The sequence below is a fragment of the Gymnogyps californianus genome, chromosome 5 (assembly GCF_018139145.2).
Source record: "Gymnogyps californianus isolate 813 chromosome 5, ASM1813914v2, whole genome shotgun sequence".
NCBI classification, from domain to species: Eukaryota; Metazoa; Chordata; class Aves; order Accipitriformes; family Cathartidae; genus Gymnogyps; species Gymnogyps californianus.
The window spans coordinates 718,154-745,137 of NC_059475.1; the positions used below are offsets into that span (position 1 = coordinate 718,154).

At 49.2% G+C, this 26,984-nt stretch overlaps 4 protein-coding genes and 1 non-coding gene across 8 annotated transcripts in view; 2 read left to right on the forward strand and 3 right to left on the reverse strand.

Annotated features, from left to right (window-relative positions):
• Positions 1-873, reverse strand: part of KNL1 (kinetochore scaffold 1) — a 29,272-nt gene extending 28,399 nt beyond the window's left edge. Inside the window, 1 exon segment of the mRNA XM_050896961.1 lies at positions 654-873. Within this exon segment, the coding sequence (XP_050752918.1) occupies positions 654-873 (220 nt within the window).
• Positions 874-1,128: 255 nt separating this feature from the next.
• TRNAS-GCU (transfer RNA serine (anticodon GCU)) lies at positions 1,129-1,210 on the forward strand. Its single transcript has one exon. It is a non-coding gene; the product is annotated as a tRNA-Ser (tRNA).
• A 3,449-nt stretch (positions 1,211-4,659) lies between these two features.
• On the reverse strand, positions 4,660-7,970 carry RPUSD2 (RNA pseudouridine synthase domain containing 2). Its single transcript, XM_050897551.1, has 3 exons — positions 7,569-7,970; positions 6,759-7,055; positions 4,660-6,040 (listed from the first exon to the last, which is right to left on the reverse strand). The coding sequence occupies exons 1-3, from the start codon at positions 7,968-7,970 to the stop codon at positions 5,228-5,230; spliced, it is 1,512 nt and encodes a 503-aa protein (XP_050753508.1). The 3' UTR covers positions 4,660-5,227.
• A 178-nt stretch (positions 7,971-8,148) lies between these two features.
• Positions 8,149-14,301, reverse strand: LOC127016396 (protein-L-isoaspartate(D-aspartate) O-methyltransferase-like). 4 transcript variants are annotated; one of them, XM_050896856.1, is made up of 9 exons: positions 14,259-14,301; positions 13,327-13,462; positions 12,305-12,409; positions 11,731-11,762; positions 11,129-11,233; positions 10,326-10,446; positions 9,603-9,688; positions 9,214-9,383; positions 8,149-8,887 (listed from the first exon to the last, which is right to left on the reverse strand). In XM_050896856.1, exons 2-9 carry the CDS (start codon positions 13,439-13,441, stop codon positions 8,875-8,877), a joined length of 747 nt encoding a protein of 248 aa, XP_050752813.1. In that variant the 5' UTR covers positions 13,442-13,462; positions 14,259-14,301; the 3' UTR covers positions 8,149-8,874. The 4 variants fall into 4 exon arrangements, with proteins under 4 accessions (XP_050752813.1, XP_050752812.1, XP_050752811.1 ...); XM_050896855.1 differs by lacking the exon at positions 14,259-14,301 and adding an exon at positions 14,020-14,063; XM_050896854.1 differs by lacking the exon at positions 14,259-14,301 and adding an exon at positions 13,957-14,005.
• Positions 14,302-14,530: 229 nt separating this feature from the next.
• Positions 14,531-20,504, forward strand: CCDC32 (coiled-coil domain containing 32). Its single transcript, XM_050896859.1, has 4 exons — positions 14,531-14,557; positions 14,920-15,169; positions 17,144-17,300; positions 19,175-20,504. The coding sequence occupies exons 2-4, from the start codon at positions 14,929-14,931 to the stop codon at positions 19,311-19,313; spliced, it is 537 nt and encodes a 178-aa protein (XP_050752816.1). The 5' UTR covers positions 14,531-14,557; positions 14,920-14,928; the 3' UTR covers positions 19,314-20,504.
• Positions 20,505-26,984: the final 6,480 nt, after the last annotated feature.

Below are 26,984 nucleotides of genomic sequence, written 5' to 3' on the forward strand. Positions count from 1 at the left end.
TTCCATAAATTTTTTCAGTTCATTCATGATCTTACAGAAGCCCACCCAAACCTTCCTCGGTCTTTCCCCCCCCTTTAAGAGTATGAATCTATTTAGTCTCTACAATTCCTTTTTGTTCTCAAGCTGTTTCCCTCACGATCCTCTGTGTCGTTTGCTTCACCGCCCTGACAGGGCTGACAGTCTGGGAGCACTGTCCAGAACGCCCTCCAAATGCTAATTCACACCTCATTATCACTTACATCGGTGTTTTCCCAAATTACTTCGCACTGATCAGGACTGCATTCATCCGTCAGTTTATCAGGCGATTCCTCTCAGGCTTCGAGGCCGACCCCGACTCCAGATGAAATCTCCTCAGGCCCCGGCCCCACGCCGCTCAACCCTCGTTCCACCTCGCTCCTAAAAGGCCCCGCAGGTCTGCGGGGGAGGCCTCTCCTCACAGCGGGACCGACCTTCTCCTCCCGCCCTTTGTCTTCCCCTCCCCGGTCGTTACCCGGCGGGATCCGCCCCAGCCACAGGCAACGGCCGTCGCCTCAGGCGCTCCCGCGCTCCCCCGGCCCGGCCTCTTCTCGCCTTCTCCCCACCGGGAACCCGTCCGCGGCCGCTCTCACCTACCGCTCCGGACACGGCCCTCACGCCTGCCGCCGGCAGAGCACTCCCCGCTCCGCCTCCCCTCCGCCGCTGCCCCCCGGTCCCTCAGCTCCCATAAAGCCGGGCCGCCGCCGCCGCTTCGCCATTCAAATCTAACCGCCGCCTGGCGCGCCTGCGCCCCCGCGCCAAATCGCCGTCGTGACGACAGCAGAGTGGCGCTCTAACGGCGGCCGCCGCCGTACAGCATGGCGTCCCCCAGCGCTCCGTACAAGATGGCGGCCTCATCGGTATCAGCCCGCTGCCTGCCATTTCAGTATTCCCCCTCGCCAGCACGCCCCGCGAGCCGGAGCGGCGGGGCTGGCGCGGCAGGGCCGGCCCGCGCAGGGCTGCCCGGTCCCCGCGCGGTGGCCTTGCTCAGCGTTGTGCCAACGAAGGGCCGAGCGGCCGGCGCCATCTCGCAGAAGGAGCGGCGGGCGGGAGAAGATGCCAGGAGCGGTTGGCGTCCTTTGTTATAGGCTGGGCGAGATTGCGGGTTGTCGTGACGAGGTGGCCGAGTGGTTAAGGCGATGGACTGCTAATCCATTGTGCTCTGCACGCGTGGGTTCGAATCCCATCCTCGTCGAAAAGTGAACTTTTCTTTTTTTCCTCCATATTTTTTTTCTCCCCCTCACCTCTCAGGGGACCGCACTGCAGGCTGCCGCCGGCTCACGGCCCGCTCAGGGCTCGGCCCGTCACCCCGGAGAGCTCCCGCCCTCCCTCCCTCCCGCGGCAGCCCGCTGGGAAGGCTGTGAGGGGAGGTAGGGGCTGCGGGCAGGCCCGCTCCTCACGTCCCGCGGGGACACCCCTCAGGCTCCCGCCTCCCCGAGCTGATACTTTTAACCGTGATGGAAAGAAGAGGAAGCAAAGCTGCTGCCCGGGGCAGCCACCACGGCCGTGGCGGTGCCAGGACGGTGTCCCCGGGGGTGTCATGGCCCCTGGTGTGTGGGTCCCTGTGGGGCTGGCAGAGCTGCCACCTCTCTGCCTGCCCGCGGGGTAGGCCGCCTTCCCTCTCTTCTCAGAAACCAGCCGTGCTGTGGAGCTGCGAGCCACACCTCCACCGGGAACAAACCACTTCTGAATCTCTTCTTGCAGTCCCAACAAACTGTCATATTCGAGCTGGCCTGGTCCTTCGCGGGAGCTTTGGGTAAATATTTGCAAGATCAGGGGTTGAGGGAGCTCCAGTCAAACCGATCCTGGCGCCTCAGTGAAAACTACGTCAAGGTTTGCTTTAGAAAAATAATTATTGCAGTCGGCCTTGCTTTTCGTGAAGCTATGACGATTTTAAAAGCATAAATGATTGCATTGAAGAGATACAGGAAAGCTTTTCCTCTCTGCCTAATCCATCAATAGTTAACTTTTTAAAAGTCTGGAAGTAGAAGTTAATGAAACACAGAGCTCCCACGAGACCGCCCTGCTCCGCGGGTTAAACACATCATCACAGCACGGGAAGGGGCCTCTCGCACAGAATTTGCTGCAACAGCTTCCGCGAGCCCTCTAGGCATACGCTGCAGCAGTTTTAACTATGCTTAAATCCTTGTGGAAATTAGATTATACTAAATCCCGTGCAGAGAATGGCCAGATCACGACTTACAGCCTCACAAACGGCACCCGTGACGGACCAGTTAGAACGCAGCCGGGAAAGTGTTACCATGTGGAAGATGGGCGTCTTGGTGATGTTTTAGGGGTTAATTCTGAGTCAGTCCTACACAACAAGTGGGTAAGGCACAGCGAAGTTCCCACCAGGGTTTGCCAGGAGGGTTTATTCGTATAGAGAAGTCCTTTAGCTGCTGGCGAGATGCGCATTCTCCCGGTCCTTTGCTGGAGCACAAAAAAATGTATCAGAATAAAACCATACTAGAGAAAGGACTTCTTCTTCTTTGTACAGATAACTTTATGCCCACAACCAGGACACAGTATTTACCTCAGACCTAATCTTAGACTGGAGTTTATCACAAGACATCTCTAATAGTAACACTTTCCCTATTAGCAAAACAGCAAACGCCGACTTCTTGTGCATGTTTACAGCACGTATCGGCTGGACACCAGCTCTGAACTGAAATAAAATGAAGTACAATGCAACTGGTGGTAGGCTCCTTGTGAAATCAACTTTAAATTGTCAGTGTTCAAAGTGTCTGGAAAACAGAAGCCCCGGGGTTTTTTGACCAGCAAGGTGTGATAATTAAAAGATGCTAACTGCAGTCATTAAGTGTAGCCAGAAGAAGGAAAAACACAGCACTGAGCTCCAGTTCCACATCAGGCCCTTCAGCCATCCAGTCTCCATCTACTGGCACAAGTCAGTAAAATCCCTTTCCGATGCTTATTTCTTCTAGAGAGGAAAAAAAAAAACCCAACAAAAAACCCCAAAACCCCCCCAAAACCCCAGACAATGTAACTTGGGACACCTCAAAGTCTAATTTAAAACTGTTGCCGCTAAATATACTGCCTTTCCCTTGCATCTAAAGCTAGTAACAACTGAAGGCACCCTTATTTATACACTGAAGATGCCCAAGTTTCATTTACAGTTACATGAAATCTGTATTTCAGTGCATGAAAGATGTGGACGACACTAGTTTTTAGCGTCATCTCTCAAACACAGGGGACTTTTTATCTCCTTTGTTTAACAGGCTGCCTGTAGCGAAGTACTAGACCTGGCCTTAATACATGATGGCAGGAAAAAAAATAAAATATCTGTGGTTAAATTAGAATCACGAGACAGCCTTGGCAGGATGTGGAAGAGCAAAGCTCAAGCCTGAGTGAACTTTTATGGAAAGATTCAACACATCAGCTGGATGATCCAGGAGAGGAAAAAAAATCACTTGGCTACTTTGAGCTATTGGAAGAAGTAAGCCCTGGTTTATTCTGATTTGGTACGCAAGTCCTGATCCTGGTAATATCACTAACAAGTGATTCTAGGAGCCTTGCCAAGGAGGAGGGTAGTCATTCCTGCGGGCCTGGCCAACCTTAGGTCCCCAGCATCCCACGCACAGACACCTGTGAAGCAGGGAGCTCTCCAGTAACCTGTGTGAAATGGGCAAACCGGTAATAAAAGATCTGCATGAAAACCACGTTTTGGGGGGGCTGAGAAACAGCTAGAGCTCCCTAGAGCACAGCACGACGCGGAGAGATCATCTGAGACTGGACTACGCTCCAGCAAAGCTGTTGCTGGTATCAGCTCCTCCGGGTTCCTTTCTTCACCTTTAAAAAAGGCTTCTTTAATATTTTAGAAGCATAGAACGCTATGCATGCGCCCTATGTAGGAACGGGTGTGAGGAGAGGTGGATATGGAACGACAGGGCTAGAAACCATCATCTGCAAACAGTCCTGAAACAACATGGCTCTTCCCAGGTAAAGGTTTTGATTGTCTGTAGCAGTCACTGGAGCTGGTCATTACCACTGGTGACACACACGGAAAAGTGGGGGGGGGGGGGGGAGATAAAAAAAGAACCTGAGACAGCAGAATTATTATAATAACCCTCCCAGAGGCCAAGAAGCGACCATATAAACACTGATTAAATTAAGAACTATAGTGATATTTATCATCTTGGAAACATATATTAATATAAAATCTATAAAAAAAAGTCTTCTGGTTCATAAAACAGCTTTTGTTCCTCTTTAAAGCTGATTGTCACACTGAAGCGATATTAAAAACAATTCCACAGCAATCACAAACAACCTGCCTATTGTAGTTTAAAAAAAAAAAAAAGTTGGCAGACTGATGTCTACTTTGGATTTCTCCTCAAGCATGAAGATGTTTTCAATGAGGCATAAGGGATAAAGATCGATAGGTTCTCAGAAGAGAAGCCAGATGTTTTTGAGAAGGCAGGAGATATGTCACAGGGGAGGTAGCAGAACAGAAAGGCAAAAAACTCTGCTAAATCAGTCTCCTTATAAATCTCATAAGGACAAAATCCAGGGCCTAGTACCTCCAAGAATAGGCCCAATATAAAGAGATCAGTCCCTACAGTTACTAACTTTAAAGTCAGTAATTATTTGAATAAATACTGAAAGAGCAATTTCAAAGCAAAGTCCACCTTGCTGACAAACAGTAAGCACAAAATGGATCAGCTTCACAGTGCTCTGGTTTTACTTTATGGTGTTCTCAGTGATAATATTTGAGGTTTAAAAATCAGTCTGACAATAAAATACAGTAAAAATAGTTTTGCGTATGACATGACATCCAGCGTATTGAACAACATTCCAGTAGCTCTTATTGTAAGATACAAGAACATAGCAGGCCAGAAGAAAAATCAGTTGCTGACTTCTAAGTGCATGCACTTAATTATCTGTGTGGGTAATGGACAGCAGACCCAGAACAGGTTGAGGTGAAAGGCACAGCTGCCTGGGCCGAGCAGCGTTTGTTGCCCTGAAGTGCTAGTTCACTAAAGGGCAACGTAATTCTAGTGTTGTAGCCCCGTCTTCCTGCTCATCTTTTACAGTGCCTGTCGGCAGTCAGGACAATTCTCCAGCCCCAACAATCCTTCCCGCCCCATCGTAAGTCACGGGCACTTTGTTCACCTCAACCACATCGAAACAGTAGATCTGAGGTCTTTACAAGACGCTTTCCTGGCCAACAGTGTCCGTAGGCGTCAGATGTCCTCGGTCATTCCTCCCAGTCTTCCATTGCCCACTCGGGCATCTTAGAACAATACTCAAACTCCGCTCCCTTATAGCGCAAGGCATGTAGGTACATCACCAGCTCCTTGGGAGATGGGTCCCGCCTTGTGATTTTACACTCCACGCATAAAGGGTCCTTCTCCTCTGAACTCTTGCCTCCCGCTTGCCCATCCTGATTCTCACATGAACCCAGTTCTTTATTTTTTTCAAGCGTTTCCAGGTTGGTATCAGAGTTCAGTGGATGAGCTGCTATGTCATTTCTCTCGGGATCCTGAGCGTCCCTGTCAGGATCCTTAGTGTCCTCGGCAGGGCAGGAGCTCTCATTTATAGGATCAGCCCGCGCAGACTTTGCGCAGTCACTTGAATTACCACAGTCTTTATTTTCAGCGCTGGAGTTCAAGTCCTCCTCCGAAATACCCAAGATATCCAGGCTTTGTTTGGAACGATGCTCCTCCACTAGCGCCTTAAGGAGTTCTTCATCCGTTTTATCGATCTTGCCACCTTTACCCCTGTCGGGGCCCCAGGCTTCCATATTATAGATGGGGTCGTTGACAATAGGATGCCCCAAATACTGCAAATGGACCCGGATCTGGTGCGTGCGGCCAGTACGCGGAAGACACTTGACTACGCTGGTCTTGCCGTTGTAACTGAGTCTCTGGAAGATGGTTTTGCAGAATTTCCCTTTGGGGTCCACGCGGCACACTCCCACTTTGTAAGAAACAACCAGTATGGGCTCTTCACAGACCACTTCGTGTTCTGGAAACTCCCCCACCACACGACAGACATACTCCTTTTCCAGCTACGGGGAGACACAAGAGTAACTCTCAGAAAACAGAACAGAAAACCGTCTCTGTCCTGATTACACCCGAGTCCCATCCTAGTCACTCCTCTCTTTCTCTTCAATGAAATAGATTTGTAGGCAACAAATTTTATTGCAACTGAACAGAAAAGGGGAAAAAAAATAAAATCGGCTATCTAAAACCAAATTTCTCTCACGCTTTGCCCAACTAGTCAGAAAAAAAAAAATCAAGAACACAAGGACTCTTTTACTCACATTAAATTCAAGAGCCATCTCTCAGTGACCTTCAGTTTACGGCCTTGAAACAAATCCTGGAAGATAGTACCCTACAGCTACAGTTCTGTTTGGGTCAAGAGCCACTGAAAAATGAGAAAAACTTCTAAAACTTTTAAAATTGAGTATTAGATGACTGACACATTTCCACTTACAAATAAAATTGCTCTCTAACCGTTTTGCACAATCCCCGTCAGTGTGCACAGTCCCTTAGGGAAGGAGATCCCTTTCAATCTAATATTACCAAAATCAATTAAATTTCTACTCAGTCTTTTTCTCTCGATGCCTCTCATGCTTAATACAATAAGAACAGTAAGATGACCACAAGCTGTTTTGGGAACTTGTGCTTGTTTAGACCAAAAATTCGGCTGACTTTGGACCTACTCTGTTTCAAGAAAATACTGTGCAAGAGGCTCCAACAACTGCTGCAGCCCTTGGCTCTCACCTGTCTCTCCCGAACCTGCTCATCGATCCTCTTGGATACCTCTGCAGTCTTGGCAAACATAAGTACTCCTGAGGTCATGCGATCGAGCCGGTGAATGGTATGCAACTCCTTCAGATCATGCTCTTTGCCTAGGATGAAGATGACCGTGTTGTGACGAAACCTGCCGCAGGGATGTACTGGCAAAGAGGAGGGTTTGTCCACAACCACCACCTCATCGTCCTCCACCAAGATCTGGATAGGCTGGGCAGTGACCGGCGGCTCATGGCGATGCACCGTATTCCTGAGAAAATCGTTATTCTGCAAGACAGACAGACAATTAGCGTGAGTCCAGCCTGCGTAACCACCCCATCTGGCCGCACACAATGGGGGCTTGATATTGGTGGGGCGGGGAAACGAAAGCCTCTTTGTCCTGGAACGCAGGATTTGGCACAACAACTCTGCGCATCGCCGTTCGAATTCGATAACGTGTCTTAAGCGATATCTCCGTGCCTCGCCCGTTCTCAGGGGGCTGAGCAGGAACCCGTGGGGTGCGCTGGCTCTGCAGGATCCGCATACGCCTGCCCCCACCGGGGTGAGGATTCCCTGGCAGACCCGACTGCCCCTTAAACACCGCAGGCTTTAGCGACCACCACGGCGTTCCTTCACCGCACTGCTCGGGGCGATGCTCATCGCCAGAGCCGAGCTGTGGTCTCCCATGTTGGGTTACCGGCCCGCCACGCCACGTTCATTACCAGGACGCCTCCGGGGGTGCCCAGCTGTACCCCAGCCCGGGTATGTGGGGGTGTGGGGGTGTGCAGGGGAGGTGCCCACCTTGAGCACGATGTCCAGATCGCGCACGGGCTCTTCGTTGAGGCGGAGGCGGCCGGCGCGGGCGGCGGCGCGGTAGTAGGCGAGGGGCTGAGCGCGGAACTCGGTGCTGAAGACGTGCAGGAGGCTTCGGCCCACCCAGCGACCCTTGCAGTAGGTGCGGAAGTCGAAGTAGTAGGGCCGCACCTTGCGTAGCCCTCCCTCGAAGTAGTAAGAGGTCTCGGCGAAGTGCACCGCTCCGAAGCTCACCCCCGTGCTCAGCTTCCGCGGCGGCGGCACGTAGCGCTCCCCGGCCGCCAGCCGCCGTTTCTTAGGGGCCGGCGCTGCTTCCTCCTTATCCCCGGGACCCGGCTCCTCCTCCTCCTCGCCGCCGCCGCCGCTCGGGCCGCGACCCGGCTCCGCCATGCCGCCGCGGGGAAGGAGCGGGCGCGGCGACCGGCCCCTCACACCGCGCCGGCGCATGGCGTGACGCCCGGCGCGCGGCCAATCGCCGCGAAGCCACGCCTCCCCCTCCTCCTCCTCCCCCGCCCTCGCGCGGCGGTCGCCTCTCCCCTTCCCGCCCTCCCCATCGCCTCAGGTGAGGGCTCGGCGCGGGAAGGAGGCGGCGGCAGGGCTGAGCGGAATCGCCTTTATTTACCGGGACAGTTCCTCCCCTATAACTGTTCCAGAAAAGCCCCTTAAGTCTCACTGCTGCCCACCCGCCGCTCTTAAGCCTCCCGATGCAGCCGCCCGTGCGGCCAAGCGCCAGCGGGAGAAGGAAGGGCGCATCAGGGAAAAGTCGAGAGACCGGGATTTTTCTTAACCCCCAAATCCTCAGTGTTGCTATCAGAGATTAAATTAGTTGATGCAAGACAGGAAGAGAACACACTCTCATCATTAAACTTTGACAAATCAGGGTAGATCGCTGCTCTGAAACAGTAATTGCGTCTTATTTTCTTCAAGCATTAGGCAGAGTAGTCGATATTAAAGAGTATTTTTAGTGAAGGTTTAAGTATTCCTGTCTGCTTGTGGAATTCTCTGTGAATAGATGTTATCTACAGCTTATCAGAGAGGACAGCTGGACCTTTCTGAATCCAGCCACTGCCTGGAACCAGACATGGCCTCCGAGAGCCTCCCCCTGCTCCTGCCGCTGCAGAAACACCCTTTTCTCCATCCCTCCGTAACGAGCTCTGCTAAAGCACAACTTGCCTTCGCAAGCACGTCCGCTAATAAAGCTTCCGTTCAAAAAGCAAAACGGTACAGACCATCTACAGTCATAAGTCCCATTCATGAGCTTTCTGAGGTCACTTTAGAGATATCCATCCATCCGTCAGAATTCATCCCTGAGGCAAAGAAAAACCAACAGTTACTATTCGTGGCCTTCAGTTCAGCGACAGAATCAACATGGCTACGGTGTTTATGAAAGTGCACAGGCTCCAAAAAAGAAACAAGAAAAGCTCGAGTCCTCGGTCTGCAGGCCCTATCTAACAGAAAATACATCTGTTCTCCTGCTGTGCCTTACCACAGCCAAGCCTCTTTCTTCTCTCTTTTACAAACAGCATCTGCTAGGAATCCAGGACTCTGTCAGTAAAGCCAGCAGTCAAGGAGAGCAAGCTCACAGAGACAGCTGCGAGGAAGAAATGTTCCTCAAGGGCGAGCAGATTTTTACCGAGGCCACTGCTTTTCCTTATCTGTCAGGGGAACGTAGATCACGCCCATCAGTTGCGTTTCGACGATCTGCCCGTCGCTGGTTTTGTCGTACTGCATCAGAACTTGGTTTGCACCTTCGGGACCAACAGGCAATATTAACCGACCTCCTGGCTTCAATTCATTCAGCAACTGGCAAGCAGAGAAATCGGAATCAGGACAGGCAAAAAAAGAGTCAACAGAAGTAAGCCACGCTGTGAAGGTCACGACACCTTGAAAAGCACGAGCTTGCCAGCTCCATATCAGACAGACAGAAAAAGAAGCTTCCAGTGGCTCCCTAATTATTAGTTTTTTCGCAGCTCCTGATGCAGGCAGCCCACAGCAACAGACATCCAGCACGATCACTCTTACCTCCTTCGGTACAGTTGCTGCTGCCGCTCCAACATGAATGGCATCATAAGGAGCCTCTTCGGGGTATCCCTGCCTGCCATCTCCAACTACAGGAGGAAAAAGCACGCAGAAAAGACTTTTGTTCTGGTAACAACTCCACGCAAAAATAATTCTTCCTATATCCTTTCAGTTGAAACCCAGATGATGAAAACTTCGCAACGAGATTGTGATGGGAATTTGAATTTTGTTGGTTTACTTTTTAAAAAGGGGGAGAGATTTCTGGAACTGAGCCGTGCCAGAAAAAGGAACAGTCCAAGCCAGGAGGGCCTTTCAATAACACAGTGGCTTTGTGCAGGCTTGAGATTCCAGATACAGGCAGAGCTACCTCCAGTTACCCTCCACAAAAAACACAACAGCGTGTGCAGACCCATTCAAATAAACTAAAACCCAGATGTGGTACAACCACTCTCCTCTGAAGGGCGTCTCTTACTGAATTAAGATAGTCACTACACACTTGGAAGTAAGGTGTACGATAAGACTGCCTGTAACATTAAATACTACTTGTTTACACCGTAGCGTTCAGGTGAGCGCGGCACGGTGCTTACTTAGCCAGTGGCTTCTGGCAACACCGTGGCAAGCATTCACACAAACTGGAACAACTGCTTGGAGAAGCAGAGCTCTGCAGGCAGCCAGAGCTAATGCGCTCACAGGAGAGAACAAGCACCAGGACCCCAGAGAGCTCACCCACAAGCTTCACGCGGCCAGAGCTGAGCAAAGTTGGATCATCTTCTTGGACGTTTCTGATGGATTCATGGACCAGCTCTTTAATGTGCTCTACGCCCACCGCTTTCCCTGTTGGGCCCATCTAGAAAGAAAAACAGCAGACAAACACCTAATACCTCCTATACGGTAGAGAGATGTATTTTATAGGGCAAGTTACTGTGGCGATTGGAGAATTTCCAGGAAGAAACTTAAGAGCAGGGTTTCTGAACAGGAGGTGCAAATACTCTGCCCCCTTGGTTTTAAGGCTGAGTAGTCCCAGTTATATTAGCTACTTGAGGGATACGCAGACACTGCCTACGGGGATTCCTAGTAATCCTTCACTTCCAAAGAAATAATTACTTGGTAGAATTAGCAGCTTCCGTGGCAGGGCCAGTTCTTGACTAACTAACCTCCTAAGAAGAGTAACTTGACCAGCTTTCTAGCACTTCACAGAAAATAATTTCAGGAGTTTAGAAAACAAAGAAACAGACTATGACTACTGAAGAAGCAAACTAAAAAGAACCTGCAATGGCCTTGCACAGTGGATTAACACACTCCTCTCGATCTGAACCAGGATAACATACAAAACATCTCACAGCAGATACAGCATCCGTGTAGATTCCAAAAATGACTGTGTTTTTCTTTTACTACAAGCTGGTCTGGGAAGAGTTTACCCCTTCCTCCCACCTTCTCCTCCTCTCCCCGCAAAAAGCACATGCCAGCTACAGCAAGCTACCCATCCTGATGCCACCTCACTAGCTAGAAATGGAGTCCTGCGAGCTTACCATCCTGGCAAAGCAAGCTGTAAGATATCCACTTCCAGATCCAACATCCAGCGCTTTTGCACCTTCCACAAGCTGATCCTTTAGCAATTCCAGTGCATGGGCATGCTGTGTGGACAAGAAGAAGGTGTGAAACGTCCCCTTTGAGTTTCCTCTCCTAAAACTTTTTCTTGTTCTAAGCATTATCTGCTCCGATGTAAACACAGCACACCTGGCATTTTGTCTGACACATTCAGAGAGAAATTCAGGTGTTTGATCTGGAAGATCTTTTTGCAGAACAGCATTTAGGAAGAGGTTCAGAAATAAGATGTGAAGCAGCAGGAAAAAAGGTCTCATGCAAAAAAACGGACAACGTTAATGGTTGGCCTCAGTTGCACAGAATTCCTATCTAAGCATACTTTTAAAGCAACTTAAAGAGCATAGGGCAAACTCTTCTTAAAAAAAAAAAGCTTCACATATACAGTGCCTAAAGAAACAAGCGTGATAATCACATCCATGGGATCTGTTTCACCTTTCTACTTTAGTATTTAAGAAAAAATGAAATAAAAAAATGGCAAACAAACAGTTCCCTCCATTTCTGTTAAAAGTTTAAAGTTTCATCTTACCATATGTGGTGCGCTGATTGTGGCCTTGTATCCTAAAAGGAAACCGGTGACAAAAGTTATGTGATAAAGAAACGACGATTAAAATTACCGATGTGAACAGTTCTTTGTTCGCCCCCACTTCCCCAGAAAAACACAAAAGCACTCTTCTCTTTTGCCGCGCTAAAGCACTTCGTTGAATTAAAAATCTCCTCCTGCGGGATTACTAACGAGCACAAGATGGCCGCACAGCGCTGCGGTTCCCAAGCGTTCCGGCCCCCAGCTCACTCATCAAAACGCTCGGCATCTCTCGCAGCCTGCGCTCGCTTCCACTCCCTAAGCAGGACTCGGAGCAATCAACGAACATTTTGAAGGCGGGAAAGCTGTCTTGTTCTTCCCTCTGCGTCCCACGGTTGAAATACGGATGGGGTTTGCTCCACTTGGCCTATCGTGAAACTCAGCCACTGCTCTGGGGAGAGAGCACCTAAGCGCGGAGAACTCGGACCTGCCGAGCCACCTCACGCCCCTCTGTCAGCGTGACAAGCACAGTCAACGCGCACACCGTAAAAGTGGTGACACTTTGCCTTCAGTTACTCACCGATAGATTGAGGAGAATCCATGTACGGGAAATATTTGATGTAGTGACCTCTGTCAGTAGCCAACAGCACATCAAAGACTCGCTGGGATTTAATGATCCCTTTTTCTGGGAGAAGAAGGAAAACAGAGACAGAAAGGACTTAAATCCTCAGTACTGCAGCAAGAAGAGATTTGGAAGGGGGGGAGCGCAGTTCAGGCAGTTAGTGGAACTGGGAGAATTCAACCTTAACAAGTGATCTGAGAAGGGAGAGAAAACAAAACCGCAGATGGAAATACATCCTTTTCAGTTTCTGCTGCACCAAATGAAATCACTTTATGGTCCCAACCGTCAGCCCAGTCTCTCTCAGAGGACGCTGACTTACACCCACAACGTCTCCGGGACTGCCAAACGTAATGAAAGATAAATGGAGTCACACTTTCACTCCTGAAAGCAGAGACTCCGCTTCAGGTTTCAGGAGCGCTGGCACGGTGACTAAACTAAAGTGAAGAGCGATGACTGCAGAAGCATTCAACGTCCCTTCACGCCTCACCTCTGAGGGAACTCAGACAGGGTAAAAAACCAGCTTTAGCAGCAGGGGAAATTCAAAGCTATTTTTAAGTGCATTCCAGCCCGCTGTCCGGAGCGGAGCGGTAGCACCAAGCACCACTCCCGTCCCAGGGCATCTCACTGGAGGCGAGGCACAGACTGCCAAGAAGCTCAGCGTCCACAGGCTCAGAGCGATGTCACGTTGCGCAGCATTTTAAAAGGTGTCATGCGTTTACCGCTCCAGAGGAGCGGAAGGAAGGCTGCGGATAGTCTTTCCTGCCACTGCTGGCCTAACGTCTTGTTTCCAATTACAAATAGAACAAGTTCAGCTGGGGACAAATCCCGAAACTCAGGCAATATGAGCTCCAACGTTTCAGAATGAACAGCATCACAACCTATCACTGTGTAACACTAAATATCCTTATGCTGAAGCACCAACAGATTCTATCGGCAGCTTTAGGACCTGCTCCGAACAGGAGCCCGCGCCAGGTACTCACTGTAGAGGTTGTTGACTAGCTCAGGGTGCGTCTTTCCGCTTGAAGTCCAGGCCATCGTTCTGGCGAAGAGCAGTCCCATGAGTGTAAGCGCGGCGCAGGGCAGCAGACAGCTCATCCCACGCAGACGGGCAGCGGCCTGCCCGGAGAGAGGGAATTCAAACCGGCTGTTAGACAGGCACCCCAAAACTTAACCTCCCCTCACTGGAACGCCACCTTGCGCTTATTGTACCGTTCAAAACGCGGCAGCGGTTGCACGCGACATAGGGCGGCCTGTCAGCCCCAGAGAATCGACACCCCTGCCTTAATTACAGGCAGGAGCTGTAAGAAATAACGACCGGCTGCAGCTCTCCGCATTTAAAACCCCACATCATGCCTCGAGCAGCTGCTTCACGCCGAGCCCCCGAAAACCCAGTTACGGGGCCGGGCGGTGGGCGCAGGGCAGGAAAGAAGCCCTTTATCGCCGGGAGCTGCCAGGCGGTCGATGGCAGACTGCCGGGCCAAGCCGCCGCTGCCCGCCCACGGCTCGGGGTGACACCGGCTAACGGCCGAGCCGCCGGGAGGGGACCAGGCCTGCGCCCCCGGCGAAGGGCACAGGGACGGGGGTGCCCGCGGCGGGGAGAAGGGCGGCACCTCCTCGGAAAGGCCGCGGCAGAGCCGGAGCTGGCAAAACCACCGCCGCCGCCGGGAGCGCACCCCGAGCACCGGAGCCACAAGACAATCCCCCCCCCCCGGGGGGGGAGAGGCTTCCTCGCCGGTTCGGCCGGCACCGGGCGGCCACCGCCTTGCTGGGGAAAGCGGGACCGTAGAGGGCACGGCCGCCGGCCCGGAGCAGGCCCCAGGCCGCCCCTTCCCCGCCAAGGGCCCGCGGCCGCACCAGCACCCTCCGAGCCGGTACCGGTACCGGTACCGGCCCCGCGCGCCCCGGCACTCACCGCGCAGCCGCACTAAGGCCCCCGCGGCCCGTTGCCAGGTGTAACGGCTCACTCGCCTCCTCCGCGCAGGAAAACTTCCGCCCTTTACCAAGATGGCGCCGCAGCGGATTCAGTCTCCTTCGCGCATCCTGCCGATTCCCCGCCCTCCGCTGGGCGGCGAGCTAATAGGCGCTCTCTCGCCGCTGGGAAAGCGCGGCGATTGGCCAGGGCCGGATGCCAATCGACGCGCGGTTGGAAGCCGTTGCGGCTTCCCGTGTTTACGGTGCGGGCGGCGGCAGCGGCGGCGGTGGCCGAGGCGGGTGAGGGGACCGGTGGCGGCAGCCGGAGCGGCCCCTCCGTGCCCCCGGGGAAGAGGCTCGGGCGGCCCCGGGGAGCGGCGGTGACAGGGGCCGCCGGGGGAAGGGGCGGAGGGGGCGCCGTGCGGCAGGGGCAGCGCGGCCTGCGGGGTCCCTCAGGCCCTGAGGGGCTCGCTGGGACCCTGGATATAAATGCGACACACTAGAGTGTATCGTCGCTCTCTGGAGGGAGGCCACGCTTCCCCGGTGGGACGAGAGGTCCCCAAAACATCTGGTGACGTGACCTGGGCAGAGGGGGGTAGATAGGGGAGGCCTGGGGGAGAGGGTTTTCTGCTCGGTTTCATCATTTATTCCCTCCACCTCAGGACTTCACGATGAGAATGATTGAGAGCGTTGACTCCGTGGTCACCAGGTCCAGCGAAGACCTCTGGGCTGAAATCTGTTCGTGTCTGCCACATCCCGACCAGAAGGATGCTAGCGATGCTTTTACAGACTCCTTCATGGATTCCTACACTGACGGAGGAAGCCAGGGCAGTGAATCAGGTGGCTCTTCCCAAACAAATCTGAAGCCCTGGGCACCCCTGAATGATTCAGAGGTGTATTTAGCATCCCTAGGTGAGTGTCTGGTAAGGCTTTGATTTCTCCATTTGCTTAGGTGCCTGATGACAACTGTGGCTCTGTTTATGCGGCTGAGGTGACGGTGCTCACACGTCTGGTTGGAAAGATGTCTTGCAACTATTTAATAGAGCATCTGACTCATTTACTGCAAGTGCATTAGTGGAAATAAGAAGCACAGTCATAGCTTCTTCAGCTGTGCCATAGAAAGGAACTTTTTATCAAGTCCAAACCAAAGAATTTGCTTTTTTCCGCCAAAATAAGTGGGGTAGGGACACTGCTGTTTTTTCTCTGAAGAGCGTGTAGTTCCACTGTAGTTGGCTTGGAGAGGGGAAATGCATTCTGAACACATTATAGAGCCTATGTGTTTTTGTGTTACCAGTATTTGTCTCATTCCTTTTATGGAGTCTTGGGAGATGATTCTGAGCTGCAGTCTTTAGCTCTAAGGCCATGGAATTTGTCACCCTGTTTTAAGTATTTCCCACTCCCTTCAGAGGCCTCACTGTGCAACAGCATTCAACCCCAGGACAGATGCTCCTGTTGCCTGTTAGGAGGAAGCTTTGGGGTTCCCCTGCTCTTCAGCAGTTGGACTACTACTCCCTCCACTCGTAGCAAAATATTGCATCTTTGTGGCTCTTTTTTTTCCCCTTCCTTCCCTCCTGTGGAGTTATTTTTATCTTGGGTCAGTTTGTAACCTGGTTTGCAGTGCAGCCACACACATAGTTGTCTTAGCTTGCATAGGAGGCTGCATACAGAAACAGGCCAGGAGGAATGGGTGGCAGAAGTGGCTTTTTAAGCTTTTATTTCTGCTAGAGCTTCCATCTTGCCTTAGTTACTGTTTTAGACTATTATTTCACAGTACACTAAGTAGAGTTCTTAGTGTCAGATCAAGGGTGCCACAGCAACAAGACATAAATTGCTCTTCTGGTATTAATTACTGCTGCAGTTCCAACTTGTTCAGAAAATGCCGGTGGATTAATTTTTACAAGCAGGCTTCAGACTAGATCTGTGTCTGTTTTCTCACAGCCAGGATGAAAGCATAGTACTAGCACAAAGTTTCTCGTGTATATTCTGGCTAAGTCAACAGAAATAAACTTGTTCTGTGTTTGTACCTGGCCAGGATTAGTGATTGCGAAATCATAGCATCAGCCTGCCTGTATGTTTGGACAGATACGATAATTCCAATCTTCTGAATTGCTAGGGCCAGAGACTTTCGGTGGCAGCTCAATTCTGTGACACAAGGCAACCTCCAGAAAGCTTAACAGGTGGGCCACAGTGTTGTGAACCAGCCCAGTTCGGCTAATGATGATACGCTTTTCGGTAAAAAGTGTGATTACTAGTCAATACCTGACCCAATTTAAGGAGGAAACCATTACAATGGATTTGTGACCAGAGGAATTAATGACATTTGCTTTCTTGTAGCTTTGTGTATTGTAGTTGCATCACCCTGCGTCTGGTAAGGAGGCGCTTTTCGTCGTCCCCTGTGGCTGAGAAACTCACAATATCACGTTCTGTTATGAGATATCCACCTAATAATACTGCTGCACTCGCACTTTTTTCCCTCAGTTTGGGCGTTATTTGGATGCACACTATAATTAGTGTGACTTGTATTCCATGCCAATTTGCGTGGAAATTGTGGGAACTTAATGCCCGTGAGATCTGTACCCTCCTGTGTGATTTCATGGAAACTGAACAGTAAGTGTGAAAGTTATTAAAACTCAAAAATGGGCGGAGTTGACTCATTGCATAAACCTTATTTCCGTCAGAAACATCACCTAAAAAATATCATCTTGTATACATACAAGAAATAGTTATGCAGACTTGAAATACAGAGGGGAAAATGAGTTTTAAAATATGACTTAGTCTTGAAAAGTTACTTTAACTTTTTTGATATAGAAGTCCAGACATTTCTTTTCTTCCCTTTCAGAAAAACGTAATATAGATAATAAAGACCCCTCCTTTGCCTCTTCACAGAGAGAAGACTGATGAGAATTAAAGGCTTGTCTCAAGAGGTGACCTCCAAGGATATGCTGCGCACTCTCTCCCAGGCTAAGAAGGAATGCTGGGACAGGTTCCTGCAGGAGAAGTTTGAGTCTGAATTTTACGTAGAGGGACATGACTCTGATGAGAGGTAATAAGCAAGTCGATGAGAAGGGATTACCACTTACCGTGTTGGCAAACAGACTTTATTTCTTTAAAATAAGGTTTGGTCAGGACTTGTGATAGGGCATTATGACAAAAATAATGTCTCATTGCAACTTGGTAAGGCTGTCATAGGCTTTCTGAAACAGTTTGATAATGACCATTTGCATCATACTAGAGGGGAACACCCGGGGCATGTAGGGTTTGAATCTTCAGTGCTGTTCGCTGATTTTTGCATCCCTCAGACTGGGGCGATCCGGCGTGGAAACAACTGGAACCTACTTGATAATTTCCCTTGTCATGTTTGGGGTAGGGAAGGAATGGAGTGGAGGAGGGGATGTCTAATGTGTCTCAGATGGCTTTTTTTTAAGGCTTAATTTTAAAAGTGAACCCCAGGCCATTCCGTACATCTTTGTAAGGGCCCCGTTAAGTGCTGCTTCAGACACAAGTGGGGTTTGAAGTTCATGATAGGGTTGGTACCAGTCCTGAGATTAGATTTCCAGAGCGGCTCTCCCTTCCGTGCCTCTCTTACAATGCTTCTGCTCTCTCACCCATTACCCTTTTACAGATGATGTATGAATTAAGATGAGAGTCCTTTTCTTTAGCAATCTCACATTCCCAATCACTTATAATGCTCTCCCTATTTCTCCTTTCTGAGCTGACATTTTTCATGATTGCTTCTAGCTGAAAAGAAGATTATTCTTCTCCCTTGAAGAAAATCTACTTAAGCTAGTTTGGGAGTTTAAGTATGAAAAATAATCCATGTTTATAAGGAGTTTTTAGTTCTTTCTTTGACCAGTTAACTTCAATGTGATTTATATTCAAAACCAAGCTTTTGTAGACGTATGTGCTCTTTCTACTGTTTTTAAAGGCTGGGGATGTTATCCATGAAAGAATTTTCCTCCCTAGAATTTGACTATGAAGTTAGAGGTCACTCTCGAATGGTGCCCAAGTATTTGATTCTCACCCACCAACGTAATTAAACAAGCCTTAGCTTTTAAGCACACAGATAATTTCAAGGACATTACCAAGTGAAATTCTGCCCTTGTGAAAGAGCAAGAGCAAGTTAATTTTGTTGTGGCGGTGTCGAATGACTTGAATCACACTTCTAGAAGATGAGCGTACACACACGCACACGCATACATTTAAGAATTTGTAATATTAAACTTTTAGGATTATAGTCAGCATTTAAACAAAGACGGGGTAGATCTGTTCTGGTCAGACCAGTTATTGTGAGGTAGGCTGTAAGACAGTAATTATGCTAGTATATATATATTTATAAACATCTATAGAATCCATAGTATGGTTAGCAGTCTAGAATGTACACGTACTGCCTTTTTCTTCTTTAAGCTTCTGGTGTTATTAATGGTTGCACATTTTTATATGTGCTTCCTGTTTTGGTTTTGTTCCTCTGCCTTCCCCCCTATATTTCCTAATCTTCATCACAAATAGGCAGTTGTGGGGTGTGTTTGTTTTGTTTTAACACGAGTGGTTTTTACTTCCAGCCCAGAAAGCTGGAAATGGAATTGTAGTCTTTGGCTACAGAGACAGACTAGTACTTCAAGAATGTAAAGGTTGGTGTACCTGCTAAGGATTCTTTTCATCGAGAAAAATCAGAGCATAAAACTTTTCTAACCGTAGTTTAAAAAGCCCAGCTACAGCAGAATGTCTTTGTAGAATGAAAGCTTCTGCTTGCTGCTCCGGCACACGGATCAGTCCCATGACAGACCTCATCTGTGGCATCAGAAATACCTACAGGGGTGCAAGAAGTATATATGGAGGATTTTCCCGACACTTTTTTCATACCTTTCTGCGAGGCTTTGTTGCTCTCTCGTTTCACTTTGTGTCTTTGCTTTCCCTCAGCACGCTGGAACATCTAAAGCGATGGCTGCAACCTGATAAAGTGGCAATCAATACTGAGGAGGTACAGTACCTCATCCCTCCAGAATCTCAGCCAGAGAAGCAGGAGACCGAGGAAGAACCTCCAGCTGCGGAGCAGTGAGATACGCGCCAGCCGTGCCGCAGAGCTGCCTCTTGTCCGAACCCTGATGAAGTTGTATCAGCGACAGTAATAACGGGAGGGGGAGCGGGGGGCAAAAGTGCCAATTATCAGTCATTTAAAAAACAAAAAAAAGCCCAACACACACACACAGAAACCCAGCTCTGCACCTCCAGAGACAGTGACTGGCATTTGTTACGGACAAGAGTGAAACGCCTGTGACGCAGCGTATGCTGAACTGAAATCTTACTTTGATCTTCTCCCAGCCTGTAGCAACCTAATCATTCCAGTCTGAATGTGAATTGTTTGTAATTCATCAGGAGACATACTGGACAAAAAAAAAAAAAAGCAGTTGTTCAGAAGCATCAGAAAACATAATGGTCTAGAATAGAACAGATAAAACCACTGAATCAGTTTTTCTTCCTGTCTTGTACCTTTTTTATTACTCAGTTGGGCATTTTTTTTAATTTCCTGCAAAGTCCACTGTGGTGTTTTCTATAGATCTTCACTATTTAAGCCTGAATTGGCCCTGAGCTCTGAGGAAGACAGATGTTTTTCACCTACATGAATCTGGAACCCTAGAGGAAGCTATCCTTGCAATCATTAAATTGATGGTATCATTGCCATTGTAACTATTTAACATTCCTCTCTATGTAATGTACCCTCCTACCATATCCCACTTCATTGGCCAAACTCTCTATTATAGAATAGACTGGAGGGGGAGTATTTTTTTTTTTTCTTGTTGGTCATTTTGTACCTGTTCCTCATCCTTCAGCCTTTCCAAAAGAGGGTCAGATGAGATTCTGTATCGGGAAACCAAGCGCAATAACCAGGGAGGCTACAAATAACTTGTTTTCATCACAGACTTGCATAGAATTACCTGACTTTAAATATGTTCTAATATTTAATTGTTTTTCATCCTGTTTAACGCCGCAGAGGGTTATTCCCGTTACTAATCAAAGAATCTGTAATCATGTACTTGTGTAAGACTGAGTCGTCTTTAACCTGTGCTTTCTGTCTTGGCATTGACACTAAAGGTCGATAGAGGGAAGCAGCATACATCTTCTGTCAGATAAAGCCCGTTAAGACAGAAATTGTGGGGGTAGTTCTAGTAGTTTATGCACACTGGGTTCGTACCATGTTCATTATGTATCTGTATGAAAATACATTTTTAAAAGTAGCTTCTTGATAGACCGTCCTTGTTTCCTGTCTCTGTGCAATTATAAATGGTGCTATTGTCTCCTTCCCTGACAGCTGTTGTTCTGTTGGTGCTTCTCCTTCAGTGACATGGCTCAGTGTTTGCTTCCACAATCAGCTGTATCAGCATAACCACCCACCCCAGGCTCACCGCTCACAAAAAAGTCACGCTTGTAATTCTCCATTAGAACAAACACTTTTTTTTTTTTAAGACTTGAGAAATCGGGTGAATCACCCAAATGTCGGTGAGACAAGACGTGCAAGTCTCGTGTCTTGTTGGAGGGTGGTTTTTGTCATCTTTTAAGTGTCCTTTTTAATTTGTCTCTCAAAATAAGTCTGCTTTCCTGCACAGATACAGTGCTGCAAATCTCTCTCACCTGTGATGTCAAGCTGTAACAAAGATGCTTCTGAGTACTTACCAGAAATGGTATGTACAAAGAGAGAAAGAAGCAATTTCTCTGTCTGTACCCAGGCTATTTCATAATCAATACATTTCCTCTTGTGATTAGCAATGACTATGAAGATGCTTTGTGTTATTTTGTCTATTCCCATTAAAGCTATCTCTCTGAGAAAGAAATGTATTCAAAATAACTGTACCGAAACACTTACAGTTCCAGGTCCACATAACCTAGCATTTCCTCTAGAGAAGGGACCTTAGAGAGAGTAGCTCTCACCATTTCATTTTTAAAAATAGCTCAGAAGCCCAAGGAAAGGGTCTGGGGAAGAACTGCTGTCCAAATACAGAACTAGCCGAGGTCTTTGAATTTGCATTGATGCTCTGGCAAGACATATGCAGGTCCTTTACTGGTTAGTTACGTATATCTGTCTGTACAGCCGACTGAAGAATGAGAAGGTCATCTGCCTTGATTTATGCAAAGTATCACCTACTCCCAGTAGCGTCTTGCGCGGGAGGATCCGTTCAGACGCAGCAGGGAAGAGCAGCTATTTCGACCCTTTGCATTTGTAAAGCCGGCTCTGCCAGGATGGCAGGGAGTGAGTCCTGTTTCTGCGCGTGGAGAACAGGCACTGATCATTTTCACCAGATCCAGGGACTTTCAGTTAAAAAAAAAAAAAAAGAAACCGGAATAAATCAGTACCAAGCGGGCTGGAGGCCAGAAGGTGAAACAAATGCGTTGTGATGGAGGAGGAGAAAAGAACTAGTGCTGGTCATTCCAATGGATAATTGAAGGGACCTTTGTGAACAGCCGCATCCAGCTCCGGCAGGGAGTCTCCGTCCCCGAGGGGTGCACCAGCTCCCGCTCCGAGCAGCGCCGTGCCTGTGTTGGCAAAGGGTCGGTTGCCTTCCCGTGGTGTAATATCAGCTCTGCCGGCTCTTGGCCGTCCGGCCAAGAAAGCTGCGTGAGCGCGGGACAGCGTAGCGTGGTTGTGCTCAGTTGTCACGCTGGACACGAGTCGGGAAGAAACACTGGTTTTCTCTCTGGCTGTTGATGGGTAACGTCAGCACAAGACAGTAAATTAGGTCCTGAAGCACTGCAGCAGCATCTGTTCAGCAGAGAATTAAACCTGCCAAAGCGCTTATAGATGGGCGTTTAATTGGAGGCTGCCTTCGGATCAAGCAATAGAGCCAGCCCTACCGATTTGCAGCCTTGCTCCAAAGGCTGGCTGACTCAGTCTAACTCAATGGAGATGTAAACCGTAGGACTGAAAGACCTGATCTATCCGCTTACAAACAAACAACAGATTAAAAAAAACGCTATTTTATAAGCGCACAAGCTATTTTGTATCTAGTTTTAACCTAACCACACTTTTACTGTATAGAAACATTTACACTTGAGTAGTTGCTCAAGGAAAGGGACAACACCTGATGAAAGCACTACAGTATGGGGGTGTTCAGAAGAACAAGCTGGGAGCTTTCACATGGTCCACCCTTTGGACACTGGCCCAGAACAAATCAGTCTTGGGATGGGTCTATACTTAAATCACCACAAGGACAGCAAGAAATCCTCTGTTAAGACCCTTAAGAACTTCTTTACAATATCACTTAAACTGTGAATAGGTGAAGAAGCATGATGCGTCCGGGCAGTGTTGTTGCACTTGGTGGTGATGCTACCTGTGGTTTAACTAGCAAGGACTTTACTTCAAGCTGTTATGGTTTGTTCTAGGAAGAGCAAGCTGTTTGGCTCCTGTCAATCAAACAAACTCTTGCTGGTACAAGCAGCACTTTCACTAGGGATTTTTTTTGCTTGTACAGCACCACCAGCCTTCCTATACGTAGAAATAATGCGCATGCTGGGAGATGCGCTCATCTAAACAAAAAGACGAGCTGTTGGTAACAGCATAGCAATGGAGAAAAAGCAAACTATCAGTAGGTGCAGACGGGTCCACAGCAGCAGTGTCTGAAAGCATCGTGTCCAGACTGTTATGCATGAGCAAAGACCTGCTATCAAATACGGGAGACGATTTTTCAGGTGTGAGAAACTAGTAATCACAAAAGAAATGTTAGCCCCCCTCCGGTTTGTACCTTTTAAAGACAATACTTGAAACAGCATTTCTCTACCCCCTTAAACTTCCCCGAGAGATGGATCACACCGGTATTGTAACACATCACCTTCATCAGGCTGCCCGTCGTTTGTTTTCAGGATGGGGCAGAATAAAGTGAAGTCTAAGACAATCCAAGTGCTGCCCGTCAGAGCAACGTGAGGGCCGTCGCTGCAGATATTACCGGCCAAAACGACAGCCAGGCTAATGGAGCACATCAGGCAGCAAGGAAAGGCATGGGAGGAGGAAAAGGGGACTGGAAAACGGCCTCAAAGCACCTTTTTGTTGAAAGCAGCACCTTAAACAGCGAGTGACTAAGCAAAAAAAAATAATCAGGCAATGGCTGAGGCTGATTAGTGTCTCTGTGGAATATAATCGGCCGTAAACATTCATTAAACGTACCTATCAAGCACAAGCCAAGGCACAAATTCAGCCCAGCGCTAGGATTCATGCATATCCATGGGCAAACGAGCACGGGGCAGCTGCCTCCAGCGGCACGACCACACACGTCGAGGTCGGCTCCGTTGGGCTGTGCTTGACGTACGCTGATAAACGTGCTCGTGGCAGTCTGATCCTCCCCGCGCTTTCCCAAGAACTCCTACCCACCCATACAAGGGGGAAAAACAAACAAACAAAAAGGTGGTTCACCATGTACTCGAACCGACGAAATCAATGCGATTGAAGCGTGAGCTGGCAGCACCGTATAATGATGCTGAGAATATTCTGTCCCGCTTTTTAATTGACAGGCTCTCTAGGACCTCAGGTCAGGAAAAATTGCAACCTGCTGCGGGAGGAAGCTCTGCGCTGCGGCTGCCATTTTGCAGAAAAGGTGATGAAGACTGACATTTTCAGAAGCGGCTTCGGGTGGTCCCGCTCCGGGTGCTCTCTGGCAATGTCTTGTAGGTGCTGGAACCTGTGGTTATTTCTAAAAGCCAACCTGGTGACCAACGCACAAAGAAAAGGGTAAAATCACAGCAACCTCTGAGTCCTGGTCATCCTCTGTACGGGGTAGGATGGACACTGGGATGTCGTAGCAGATGCCTCGGGCACTGACGCTTCAAGGCATGGCCAGCTCACAGATCGGGGATCCGCAGGGTGAGTCGCAGCTTTCCAATCCGTCACTTGTATCCATTCAGAGACAGAAACTCCTGGTGCGGGGCAATACGAGCTTTGGAATAAGAGCGACTTACCCAACCGGGCTCTGGAAGCAGTAAAGATTAGGTCAGAAAAGGTTTTTCCAGGGTAAGCATGGGCAGAGGGAAAAGCTCCCAGTGTTGCTGCCGGATTGCCCTGGCCGTGGTGCACCCGGACCTGGATGAAGCCTCCAGCTGACTCAGGGTGGATGTTCTCTGCCCCAGCCATTCATTATTCTGCTGTTATGTTCAGACTCCATCTCTCATCTCAAATGCTCTTTTAAGAGCCTCCTGCTTTCCTTATCAGATTGTCCTGCTGTTTAAAATTAACAGCAGCTCTCGGCCAGACTGTGATATGGAGGCAAAGATGATTTTCTTCCCGCTGATTATTTGGCGGGGATGAGTGCTCGCCCCTGAAGCCAGCTCTCAGCCAGCTTTAATAACACCGACCCGCTTTCATCAGATTGAGGCAAATTAACAGCCTTCTCTCACCAAAAGTCAGAGTTTTGCAGAACTTCTCCTAGGACCGGTCTGACAATTTCCATTCCTGTTACCAAAAAAATTCCGGTTGATGATGATTATTGTTTGAAATTTTCCCTTATTTAAGTAAGCTGTAAGATCCTACACATGGAATCAGAGGCTTCTAAGGAAAACAGAGCTGATGGGCAATGACGTGCTCTGGGTCTGGCAGCCAGGTACCCCGGCCACGTTAAATAACAAGCAACCCTGTTACTACACACTCCCTTATTGTGGGCCGTGCAGTAATTAATACATCTGACTTCAAAGCAATGCCTGTGGAGAAGCAAAGATTTGTTTTTCCTTCCGCAGGAGAAGGAAAAAAAGAAAAGATAAAAATTACAAAGCCCCAATCTTTTCATGAGGGGCAATAACTGCTCCAAAGCAGTTTCATGACAGCGTATTTCTGAGTAGCCAAGAGCTTTAAAATTGCAATGACTGTCCTGACACTTCTCATAAAAACTTCATAACAGTATTTAGCTGAAAGATGGTGTTTGTGGTTGGGGGAAAGTGGCTGCTTATTGCTTTCGGTACAAACTTTGCAAACCCAGGGTGGATTTCTGGATGCTTGTTGCCCTCCCAGTGCCTTCATAATCCGCTGCCCTGCAGTAAATGACCCAAAACCATTAGAGAATCCATGGGGAATTCAGCTGCACGGGCTGGCCAGGGAGGCTTCCCCCGCCTTGCACTTTCGAACATTTTTCAGCTTTTTTTTTACTCTTTATCTGCTTTGGGATATCTCTGAGATCAACCCCTTCCCTGTCCAGCTGAGACTAGGATCCAAGTCCTACCCAGAAACCACAAACACAAACCCCCGACCAACTCTTCCTGCCATTCCGGAGGCAAATCAAAGCCGCTTGAATTTGTGGAGTCACGAAAATTACATTACGATCCTGAAAACGACACGCCAGGTTTGCTGCCAGGGCTGAGTCTGCGGATGCAAACCGCCCCGTGCGGACCTGGGCACGGCCAGAATGGCTGCCCGGAACGAGCCGGGAGCGAGGAGGTCGGCGCCTGCCTAACGAACGGCCTCTCGGCTGATTTTGGAGCATTTTTGGCCCAGGAAAGAAAAGGTTTTCCGTAGCTTGATTGCTGTGGGCTCCCTCCACGCTGAAAAACAAACCAAAGGGTGCAAAGCCTTTAATCGGTCCCGATCTGCCCTGTCTTAACATCAGCCCTTCGCTCAGGTCAACAGGGCAATTATCCCCGGGGTTAATTTCAGCTCTCATTACCACCAGGCTTGGCATAACACTCTTGCATACTGCAATGGAAACTAAGTAATTACTACAGTCACTGGACACTGATGTCACTGTTTGCCACTCAAATCTTGTTAGGAGTCATACATTATTAACTTCATCTTGCCACTGAAATCAATACCGAAGCAATACTCGGCTCCTCTTTTTAATCACACGGTGCAACTGTGTTGCAGTAATAAATGCCCAATTAAAGCTAATTTCTCCCAAGCCCCTGTTTCTAAAGTCTTTATCTGCGTATCAATCGATCACGTGGCAATTCACTAACTTGAAATAAGCTGGAAATCATTTCTGAAAGGAAAAACCGGAGCGGAAAAAGCACCCCGATGCGGCAGAAGCTGCAAGAAAAGGTGGGAGAGCGGACAGAAGAGAAACCGCAGCTCGTGCATGCTCCGAGCGGATACTACGGAAGGAATGATGCGACCTGCAAACAGCAGCGCTGGCACGAGTCGCCCTGACCTTTCAGCCTCCAGCACAGGAAAAACGTTCGGTGACTCCGCACCGCGTTTCCCGGCCGCCGCTGCTGTGTTTCAACCCGTTTCGGCTCTTCGCTTACTTACTGAAGCCCCTGCTGCCGCTGCCGATGATCACGCCGGCGGGAGCGACGCTGCTCGCCCCCTTGATCTCCGCTTGTTTTATGGATTGCATCCCTCATCCCTGCTCCCGCGGAAAAGCCCGCGGCCGCCTTGAACCAGCTGCACCGCGGGAAAGCAAAGCCCCAGCTCCGAGACACGCGTTTAAGGGTGACGGGGAAGGGCCCTAAGCGACTTCAAGCGAAAAAAGCAATTCCCTGAAATTGCCTTATGCAACAACGTCTGCCCTAGAAACAGGTGATTTCAGCAGAAAATGAGCAGATTTCCAACGCGTCGCCCTCGGTCTTTGTAAGGCGAGGAAGAAAGCGGGGAGAAGGGCTGGCAGGCGCTCACGCCTGGCTCTCGGTTACGCTGCCTTCTCTCCGTCCAGCCCCAGCCCGCTCCTTCGACTCGGCTGTCCCTGTTCCTCTGCTCATTTACTTACCCGCAGTTGCTGGGTATCGGCTGGGTACCCGGCCAGTGACCCGACACCTCTCCAGCAAA

Excerpts from the sequence above, each read along its gene's own strand:
- LOC127016396 (XM_050896856.1), bottom strand. The coding sequence starts at position 13,441 with ATGAGCTGTCTGCTGCCCTGCGCCGCGCTTACACTCATGGGACTGCTC. Across the intron at positions 10,447-11,128 it reads CAGCTTGCTTTGCCAGGATG|ATGGGCCCAACAGGGAAAGC; the intron begins GTAAGCTCGCAG and ends TTTTCTTTCTAG. Across the intron at positions 9,689-10,325 it reads TGGCCGCGTGAAGCTTGTGG|TTGGAGATGGCAGGCAGGGA; the intron begins GTGAGCTCTCTG and ends TTCCTCCTGTAG.
- RPUSD2 (XM_050897551.1), bottom strand. The coding sequence starts at position 7,970 with ATGGCGGAGCCGGGTCGCGGCCCGAGCGGCGGCGGCGGCGAGGAGGAG. Across the intron at positions 7,056-7,568 it reads ATCTGGACATCGTGCTCAAG|AATAACGATTTTCTCAGGAA; the intron begins GTGGGCACCTCC and ends TCTGTCTTGCAG. Across the intron at positions 6,041-6,758 it reads AGCAGGTTCGGGAGAGACAG|CTGGAAAAGGAGTATGTCTG; the intron begins GTGAGAGCCAAG and ends GTCTCCCCGTAG.
- CCDC32 (XM_050896859.1), top strand. The coding sequence starts at position 14,929 with ATGAGAATGATTGAGAGCGTTGACTCCGTGGTCACCAGGTCCAGCGAA. Across the intron at positions 15,170-17,143 it reads GGTGTATTTAGCATCCCTAG|AGAGAAGACTGATGAGAATT; the intron begins GTGAGTGTCTGG and ends GCCTCTTCACAG. Across the intron at positions 17,301-19,174 it reads GGACATGACTCTGATGAGAG|CACGCTGGAACATCTAAAGC; the intron begins GTAATAAGCAAG and ends GCTTTCCCTCAG.